Source organism: Lepisma saccharinum, chromosome 5 (genome assembly GCF_977018435.1).
Source record: "Lepisma saccharinum chromosome 5, izLepSacc3.1, whole genome shotgun sequence".
NCBI classification, from domain to species: domain Eukaryota; kingdom Metazoa; phylum Arthropoda; class Insecta; order Zygentoma; family Lepismatidae; genus Lepisma; species Lepisma saccharinum.
Genome location: NC_139233.1, coordinates 32,109,211 through 32,120,298, shown reverse-complemented (window position 1 = coordinate 32,120,298; position 11,088 = coordinate 32,109,211). Strand labels below are relative to the sequence as shown.

Here is an 11,088-nt window from a genome sequence, read left to right as displayed (position 1 = left end):
TTTCATATAATGCTTGTTCATTTTACAAGAATTGCATACTCCACTTCCTAATATGAACCTAATCAATTTTGTAGCAATTACCCAAAAGTGGCTGAAATGCAATCAATGCCAGATAGAGCAAATGAAAATATTAAAACACACATATTCATTATATTTGGTACGTTTTACAGACCACTCTAAGCTCCTGTAATACACTTCTACTGAAAATGAACCCCAAGGTCCCCGATTCCTTGCCTTTTCTTCCTTGTATTTAACTATCATTTGTAGAAGCACAAGTACTGTTTTGTTAATATTTCATTACAACTTTCTCAAAACAAGAAATACACTGCGATGGTTTCATTGCAGCCATTCTGTATTGTTTTCTAGGATGACTTCTGCATCCTGAATCAGGATCAGATGTTAATTTTTCCACATATCAGATTTCTTTAAAATTTGATTTCCATTTGTTATGCACATGCACTCGCACTAGGAGTACCACAGTATTACCCTACCCACTGGAGACTTTTTATTGATGCCTTCAAGCATAGTTTGAAGTGCATCCTTCTTCATAACGAAAACGAAACTTGCATTAGTTTCAGTTGCACATTCAGTTATTACGCGAGAAACATATGGAAATCTTGAGATGATGTATAAACCAGGAACACAAGTGGCATGTGTGTGGTGACTTTAAAGTGATAGGATTCTGTTAGTTCTACAAGCAGGTTACACAAAGCACCCCTGCTTTCTTTCCGAGTGGGACAGTCCAGCAAGGTCACATCACTGGATCCAAAAGGAAGGGCCACGTAGACAGTGGATTGTAGGCTCGAAAAACATAAAACAATAAAGTCTTGTTGACAAGTCCAACATACTGTTACCTCCGCTTCATATCAAACTAGGGTTTATGAAGCAATTTGTTAAGGCTGTAAACAATGAAGGTGAATGCTTTCAGTACCTGTGTCATCGATTCCCAGGCATCAATAATGCCAAAATTAAAGAGGGTATCTTCACAGGTCCAGATATCAGAAAACTTCTTTCTGATGCTAATTTTGAAGATGTTATGTGCGCAGCAGAATGATCGACATGGAAAGCATTCCGTGATGTAGTCAAAAACTTTCTTGGCAACACAAAGGATCCAGACTACAAAGAAATGGTGGACAGAATGCTTGTTTCTTTCCAAGATTAAGGATGCAATATGAGCATGTTACATTCACATCTGGACTATTTCCCCGAGAACCTAGGAATGCTGAGCGAAGAGCAAGGAGAAAGATCCACCACGATCTAAGGGAATGGAACGCAGATATCAAGGGAAATGGAACAAGAATATGCTGGCAGATTACTGCTGATTACTGAAGAGAGACAATCCAACAGCTCACAAGCGAAAAGCAACGCAAAGAAGTTTCTTAAAATAAGTCTGATATCATAAAATTGAAACCATGGACTTACCTTTCTAGAACATGTTACCAGTACGAGTAAAACAGGAAGTTCAAAGCGGTGTTTACAGATGCTTTTAATATAATGTTTTTCTTCAATCCTGTTTACACAATACAGTACTTATTTTTATATTATTCTCATAAATATAACAGTGTATTATAGGAGTGTTGAGATGAGTAAAAATAACAAGAAAAAAAGCATTCCTTACACGTGCTAATGGAGTGTATTAATCCTGTATGTGTGTTTGTCTTACATATTCATTTTGATTTTCCAAAGAAACCTGATGTGATGAAGAAAAACTGACTTTAGTTCCGGATTCAACATGCCTGAAATATAAAAAAATCACTATTTGAACATTATGCAATGATCAGAAAGTTTAAATTCGCAGGCCTGTTATATTAATAAGTGCCAAGATATATACACACACATGCACAACCATGTATGTAACCAGTGTGGCAGCTCATTGATAAGAGTAGGGGCGCAATATTGCATTTTGCACTAAAACTTCTGCATGGTACATCTCTGTAGAGTAATATTCAGATGCATGGTAATAGATGCCTTGTAACATCGATGACACAAATAATTAAAAGGCAACAGATCTTGCTGTAAGCACAATCACCACACAGCGGTAAAACAGTCCAAGTGAAAAATCAGATGAAACCAGGACCAATTTGTTATTTCAGTTGGTAGAGCAAAGGCACAATATAATAAGGGGCTAGGTTGGAGTCCTGGATGAGTCTACATTTTTCACTAAGATTTCTACATATCGCCAGCTGAATTCTATTTTGTCATACCTCTATCTGCACTGACTTTGCAGGAAAGCTGACTAAAGTTTACGTATGTGGATTTTGAATACACTACAAGATTTTTGCACACATTTCATTAATGTTGACAATTCACGCCACTTGACTGCCAGATATATTGCATTAACCTGTAAGGAACACGATAATGTCGTCAACTCATCTCTGATGAAAAAAGGAGATACGATAAAACAGTATTCAGCTGGCGATATTAAATTTTGTTTAAATTGTTTTAAAATTTTATCGGTCTATGATTTGATGCAACAGCCCTTTCAGCACCAAACCCTAGAAAATGGCTGTCATTGAATGGCACGTGGCCAGCCCATCGAGCCCTATGCCGCTGAGAGTCTGCTATTCCTTTCATTACCTCATTGTCCTTGCAATGCTGGGTTAACACCTAAATTTTTGCACCCCTGCACATTCCACAAGATTTTCCTTAATTCCTGATCCAGTTGAATCTTAACATTCCTAAAGCCAGGTTCTACAAAGTAAAAAAAAACAATTTACAAAAGAGATTTTTATTGTAGGTACTGTAATCACATTAACATCTGTGAATAAGAATTGTAGTTCTACATGAACTGGCAGTGTTGTACAGAAAAAATTGCAAGAGCTGACATTGCTTCTACTATTACCGTTTCAGTTCATCTGGAAAAGCAAACAAAAGAGTAGCTCTTAACATTGAAATTGAAATTTTCCATCAGTCAATTATGGGAAGCTGGAAATGTCTGATTTGCCAAAAAAAGTCTGTCATTTGTGAACAAGTCATTTGTAGCAAACTGCTACCAAGAACAGTTAGTGAGTAAATTGGCTACATCCTTGTGATCAATGGAGCAATAGTGTCTTTAACGAAACTGTTAACATTTCTACTCATCATTTTTTTTAATGTATATCTCCAATAGATAATGTCATCCCTAGAAGTGCATAAAGATGGGAAAAAATAAGTACTGATTAGTACAAAAAAAGGTATCTTGGAGGAAAATCAACATGGCAATATAAGAGAGGCATATACAGGAATGCAGGGGTACATTCAGACTTAAAACATTGTTTGATTACAAGTGCATACCATTGAAGCACTAATATGTCAATTTCATGTCTGCCTCCTTAAGCAGAACTAAAAAAATTAAATTAATGAAAGGAAAAAAAATTAACACTGTACCATTTTTGTACATGGGCAAACAATGTATTACAGGGTGGATGAGGGAATTTATTATCTGCCATCGGGGGTGTACATATATAATTTATATAATAACCTGATGAATCTCAACAAGTTGCTCGAATTCCCCATACAACACTATACACATTAGAGTACTGCATCAAGGCTTTATTGCTTGATCGTCTAATAGTTTGCACGGATGATGATGCTAGATGGCTTAAGGAATCGACTGTTTCTTCGCTCGAGCAAATAATGCTCAAACAGGCAAATGATCGGTATACGCTCGAAGCCCACGTACAGCCATAATTTGTCTGTAGTAGTGGACCTTCAAATATGCTTCGTGAAATTGAAACTGAAGTGAACACAGTCATCATCTCCATGTTAAAATGTAATTTAGTCTATTTTACCAATACATAGCAATATATGAAAATGAATAGATGATTATGGGCTGAAACTACCAGGATGAATTTTTACACATACTATACTTGCATGATTATTGTCGCATTGAAATTATATTTGATATTCTATATATTCAAGCAAATCACGCTCGATCGAGTTTGAGCGAGCGAAAGTGGTCCAATGCAGCACTCTAGTGCACATGTATCACTTAGGGTTAGAGAAATCTAATGTATTAAATAATTTCAGTTGAATATTAATGAAATCAACTCAGATTTTAACAATTCACAGAATATCTGAAGTATGAAATTCAATTGTGTATAGCATACATGATACCCCACCTCAAAAAGGTATCGGTGTATAGCATACATGATACCCCACCTCAAAAAGGTATCGGTGTATAGCAGAGATCAAAATTGAACCAATACAAAGATATGAATACCTGCGTATTGGTAAAACTGCTGACAATTTTCTTGCTCTAATAAGTTCTAAAAATAGCCTGTAACTGGGGGTGATAGATTGATATTTTTCCTTTTGCTTTTATGAATATAAAGTTTTCTAAATTTCAAACTGCATAGTTTCTCTTTGCAAATAAAAACTCATTGCAATCATCTTGTTACATTTATATGTACACTGATTAAAGAGATAAACAGACCATTCAGGTTTTTGCCGATATTGCACAAAAAAAAAAAAATCAGTACAGCATACCCTATTATTGCTTACAAGGATGGATAGTAATAATCATAAAAAGTCTCAAATCAGATAATGCAATTTTGATGCATGGTTTAATCTGGTGGACATAGGTGAATTTCAGAATGTCGAAGCACAGCACCCCAGTATATGCACTGACAAATTCTAGAAAGTATGGTCAGATCTAATATTAAGCCTTTTAAATATGAATTCTCTGCTGTATCCACCAAGTTAACCTAATTCCACTCCTTAGATATTGACAACTGCTCAACTTTCACTGTGTACACCTCCTTCACAAATAACAGACCTGAGCAATACAACACTTTCACCCTCCAATAAAAAACACTCTTCCTATCATCTCAACACTATTCTCCACACAAAAGAAACATAAGACCTAGTGAGGAAACAGTTGACACACTTTAACACCTACATGTTATCATTGAAATGAAACAAGTATTTTCGTACAATGGGAAAAGCAACTCAGACAAATAACTAAAACCTAAACATGAAAGAACAGAGTATTGAACCAATGTTCTGCCTATAAAAAGCAACCATTATTGGTAAACAAGACATTTCTTTGAGAAGCAGGGGTGTTCATTTTGTATGGAATCATTATGAAGCCTATCTCACAAATGACATTTTCGAAATTAGATAATTTTATGTTTATTTTAATTGAATAACCCATGGTGCAACAGCCTATGGGGGCCAGGGCCTACCTACTGACTCCCACCTGCCGATGTGAGAGATCATCCAATCAGTTACGGGGTGATGTGTGATCAGCACAACAAACCTCCAGTCGTTGTCGTAGGATTCCATGAGCAGGTTCTCCCCAATTTCCTCATGATGGTGAGTGGCCACTGAACCTATACACAACAGGCCGGGATCTCAGAGAAAAGTTGTTACGCTTTCCCCTCGGAGACTCGAACATACGCACATTCTGTAGCCAGAGCCCAAACCATGAAGCCTTAGACCGGACGACTATGGAGCAGGACTATTTTTTTTTAATTTAGGGAAACCTTTATTGCAGCTTCCATTCACTGTTGTCCACGTAATATACAACAGTGTTTTGCTTTTTACTCCCTGCAGATTGCACCATGTCATGAAGGCGGTCCCACCACCCTTGCACCACCCCCTCCCAGTCACAGTTGCCCTCAGGCACCCATTTTTTAGAGGTTGGATACAATCACCTACCCCAGGAAGTGAACCTGGGTCTGGCAGTAAAATGCTCTACCGACTAGAGCACTGCAGCTCCCACAATAGTATTACGGTACCTCAAAAAATTTACATGTTATTTGCTGAGATAGACCCCAGTGTTCAGCAGAATCTCAGGATGAATGAATATGTGCGAGTCGAGAGTTTTTATACATGTATACAGTGTAATTAAATCATACAGATAAGGTCACATTGCAAAAGTGAATGAAAATACTTCTTCGAGACACCATATTTAATTCATCGTGCAGAAATTATTATATTCAAATTTCAGCAATCCTTTTTACAATATAAAAAAGCAGTTTTTGTCCATGGATTTGAAATATACTCTAAATTTGAATTGTGACATTATCACAGATAGCAAGTACACTGGACGTAATAAATTCTGCTCATTACTATGTTATCGAAGAGCAAATGTTCATACACATTGAATACTGGATAACACAATTTTACACATATGGAAACTACTGCAAATTCATCTTGCTTAAAAATTACTGAACACCACCTGCTTCGTATCATTTACTTGCAGAATTACTAGTAGAAGCAAGAAAACCAGCACATATATTGTAAATGTATGAGACAGTCATGGCTAGTGTAAAGCATTTCAATTATCCACTGGCAGTTTACTGGAAGCATAAATTCTAGATTTTTTATACACTTTGTACAATAGCATAAATATATATATATACTTCAAAAATTTCCTTCAAATTTTTAGTCACAAAAAAGTGTTAACATTCATTTCTGTCATTAAAAAAACTTTATAGCAATGGTAAAATTTCACTACCACCTCAATTTTTAAAGTCTACTTTGTGCCTTATGTTATTACATGTAACATTAAAAAATTCTACAAAAACATAGTGTACGAAATCTACAATTCTTATTGGGGGAAGGGGACATACAGGGATATGCTCATAGGTATGCTAGAATAGGTAACAACTATTTCAAACTTGACTAAATTTGCAAGAAAAGAGAGCACGATGCTGTTTACACCATTTTCCAGATCTCTACAATATATATCCATATACTTGCTCCACATGAACAATTCGCATGACTGTTATTTCGACTATGTAACTGTGCATAAACAATGCTTTTAGAAATGAATGGAATAAGAAAAAAAAATTGAAAGGAGTTTCAGATCTATCTAATTACATTAAAGGTTGCAACACCATTGAACTGTCTCTACAAAAGAACCACATTGGTACTTTAAAAAAAAAAAAAAAATGTTTACAATTGTTCCTAGAGTCCCCAAGTGAATCATTGTATAGATTGCTATTGCCATGTAGAAATTTGAAATAGAAAATAGGTTTGTATTGTTGTGAAACTAGTGGCGATTCTACACCAAAAGCATCATGATGTATATTGCTTAAGCTGTCTGTACATGATCAAATTGTCATTGAACAGGAGCATTTACGACTCAACAAAATCAACAGTTGAAAGTTGTTGAACTATGTTTTTATTAGACCTAAATTTGCACCTGTACATGATCAAAGAAAAATTTGACAAGTTCATATTTTACACAAAAGGTGGCAGTGTGTACGGAACGAAAAGAAATAATTAGACTAGCGATTAGCCATAATGATTTTCTTTGCAATGGAATATGTAGGATATATTGGAAACTAGAAAGAAGTGGGATGCTGTATTTTCTCGGTATTTATAGTTTAAATGTAATCTCACACACCAGAAAAACAATGTAAATACAATGACAAAATAATTTCATAAAATCTTATTTCCACAGATAAGATGTAGTAGTTTCTCATTTTGTTTATCCAAACTACAATTTAAGATCAACACGAAACATTACATTTTACGGTTGGTTATCAAATATATTTTATTTTCACATCCCTCGCTGCTGTAGAAACACAATAATTTGTTTCATAAATAAATACAGAAAAGAATATTCCACCGCTCCTACTATCCTTTCTTGCAAGTTTTCAGTTTCCACATCACTTTGTCTTCACCACAGAATAGAAATAAATATAAATTCTCTACCTCGATGCTTCTTTTCGATAATCGATTTCAATAGAAGGTGCTCCGATTAGTTGACAGTCTGTCACGAAAGACTTTCATTAGAACCTCTCCTAGATAGAAATTCTTGGGACAGTAACCACGATTACGAGAAAAAATGTGGCATGTATCTGATGTCACTTCCCTTAAGTAAGGCATTCAAGGCCTTGTTTGTGTTGCAATTGATCGTGTACAGATAGCTTTACAGACAAATCAATGCTGTTTATGCAGCATATCACACTGCTTCGATATGAGATCTCCCTTGGGCTGAGGCACTACTGAATTGATCCAATCAGATTCCAATATGTTTTCTTGTATGATGGAATGATACAAAATATGCCGCATGGCACTTCCGCAGAGACTAAATACCCTAAAAATTATTCGAAGTTCAGTTTTCATTAATTTTATACCAACACTGTGTAGTTAAAGAGAATTTCATTAGTCAATCAAGAGGAATTGAACCGATACTAATACCCTTACTGATTCTGATCCATGCCGATACAGATGCTTGAAAATTGTAATCGTTAAAAGTTGTTCAAAATATAGATTAATATTAGTGGGCGAGTATCCCACTAATCATCAATTTATCAGTTTCACTTTAAAATATTAAGAAATTGCATCAGAATATAAAAATATGTGTCAAGTAATCACAAAATACAATTTTTCATATAATATTGGTACAAAATCCATGGAAACTTGGAATTTTCTACTGGATAATTAAGACTCCATGAAAGCGTTGTGTGGCATTTTTGCAGATCTTGAGAATGATCAAAATGTCGTAAACGTATTGGCCTCTATTGGTACATAAAATCCAACTCATATTCTCAAATACTGATACATCAGCATCGGTTCAGCCCTACTATTCTTATTTAATTTTATTTACTAATATTAATATTCATTCTTGTTATAAGAGGTGGCATAAACCCTAATGCCATCTCCCTGGAATTTAGGAAAGTAAATCAACTGAACTAGGTAGCTTATTGTTAGATTCCTGGTCCCTTTTCAGAAAGTTAAGGTGAACAATTAATGATTGATTGAGTTGGCATTTTAAGTCCACTTTATGCACAGTAAGGCTAATCAGGACTGGACCTACAGTTTATAGTGGGATCCGAAAGACTATGTGCCCCCACCAGGTATCGAACCTGGGACTCCTTGATTACAAGGCAATGATGCTACTACTGCACCATCAGGGCAGCCCTTAAGGTGAACAACTATAACATCTGTTCAAGCACCTGTATTGGTAAGAATTAGATACCTGCTCAAAGTGGCATTGACAGAGATCTACACGAAACTATTACAAATAACAAGACAAAGGCAGTCTATACTAAGTCTTCTGAATACCCTGCAGGAATTACAAATTCAAAATTAGATTTTCCAGGTAGTTGTTTGAGGGAGGATCAAGGTACGGTTAAACTTTGAGAAGCACTGCACCATAACTGGCATGGCACAGAGTATCCTGGTGCTATAATGTTACATGTTGTGCATGTTAAGTTTCAAGCAGGGAATTATTGTTTGCAAACACATTAATTTGTGACTGTATTAAGAAAAACTGAAATGGCATCAGAAAAGAAAAGGCATGGATAAAATGATCACAAAAATACATCTGAGCATTCTTGTGCTTTTTCACTTATTTTAATCGTTAAATGATGCATATTGTTCCCTCACAGAAGATATTCTTATTACAAATGGAAATGAATGCTAAATGTATTCAAACATGTTTTGTTGTCTTCACTATTTAGTGAGTAAAATGTATTTTCTAGTGAAAGGTGAAAGAAAAAAATACATAAAAATATGGGGCTACATCTTTCCTATTCTCACTCAAAAAACTTTTAATAGTGAGTACATTGTATTTAGAGCAATTCCAGAGGTAACTGAGACTGACATTTTAGAAGCCATTTTAATTACATTTTATTTCTTTATATATAATTCATGAAACACAATGAAAAATATATAACCCAGGAAATTTAAAAGTGTGTTGTAGCATTTCTGCTTCCAGAGCAAAATTATATAGCAAGCACTACATAAAAATAAATTTGCATCTGGATTTTCTGAATCAAAGTTAGTGGAATAGTACTTGATGAGTAGACAAATTTTAGAATTTAGAAACACATATATTGTATACTTGCAATCTACAGATGTTCTCCTTTAAAACAAGGTGCAGCACATTGCTTTTCACCGATACATAATTTTGACCATCAAAATTGGCGCTTTTCTGGAATTGCTCTTTATTTTTGCAACCACTTGTGTGATGAAATTACAACTTTACTCACTTCAAGTACAAGATAAGACAGATTGATTTTCTGTGGTATCAGTCAATATAGACATATTGGTACAATTAGTAACTCCAATATTCCCATCAATAATCTGCAAAAAATCAGCATTTTTGTTATTTTTGTATGCATAGAGTGGAACCCCAATTTACACATTATAAATCCAATCCTCATGCTTCTAATAAAGTAACAGTTTTATTAATTTTCCCAGAATTTACATATTCCTGCATTTTAAGTATTTTATACTTCGGTTCCCTGAAAAAAAGTATAATTAATGAACCTGGTGTTGTAAAGTAAATGTCTAAATATACAGTGTCTTCATGTAGGTCACTCAGACATGAACTTTCAGAAATAAATGCAATCTTTCGTACAAAGGTGACATGGCAAGCTACATATTTTGTGTCAGTGTTTTTGTTGCACACTTTGGTCAGAAAAGTACATAAGTTAAACCTTTCCAGACATAGCCCGTCATACAATTACTTCCAAATAGGATGGGTGATGAGCATAACCCATCATTCACTATAAAAATCCATTGTGAATGAATGACGAGCTACAATCTCGCTGCGTCTCTTGTGCATGTGTTGTAACCACCTCTTTCAAATGTCAACTGCTAGATATTGCACTTTCTTTGTTGCTGAGTTTTACTTGTACTCATGGCAAATTAAGTTGTGCTTTTGTTTACACTCTTGAGAATTACAATGATTCCACTTTGGATTTCGCAGTTATTGATGATTTCGATCCTAATAGAAAGTTTTTACGTCATTTTCATTAATTAATTTTATATTGCCTATTTAAAATATGTTTTCAGTAACTTTTCGTAAACTTTTCGTTTACACATCAAAAAGTTGTTACAGAAAAAATACATAAATGTCTGTGGAAAGAGGAAGTGTTGTAGATTTTAGAAAAAAATCTTAAAGAACACACTTAACCAACATATTCTCTGTGATTATTTGAAAAACTGCAAGAAAACCCCATCTTCTGGGAAAAACTCAATATACTAAGTCCTGTCAGAAAAGGGTTAATACCAATTGCAGTTACATGTTGCATACATTAAAGTGGTGATGAATCATTCAGCTTCTTCATTGTGCATTTGTAATTTTATATCACACTGGTAGAATACTAATTATCAGTAAATTTTATATTACTCCCTCTGTCC

At 34.8% G+C, this 11,088-nt stretch overlaps 1 protein-coding gene across 3 annotated transcripts in view; it reads right to left on the bottom strand.

The window, feature by feature from the left end:
• Nucleotides 1-1,628: 1,628 nt before the first annotated feature.
• Nucleotides 1,629-11,088, bottom strand: part of LOC145987746 (uncharacterized) — a 140,126-nt gene continuing 130,666 nt past the window's right edge. For 2 of the 3 annotated variants that reach the window (XM_083122409.1, XM_083122408.1), the window contains exon 24: nt 1,629-1,736. In XM_083122409.1, the coding sequence (XP_082978535.1) occupies nt 1,637-1,736 (100 nt within the window). In that variant the 3' untranslated portion in view covers nt 1,629-1,636. Of the gene's footprint in view, nt 1,737-5,585; nt 10,027-11,088 lie in introns of those variants that run through there. The other variant, XM_083122410.1, reaches the window with a different exon arrangement.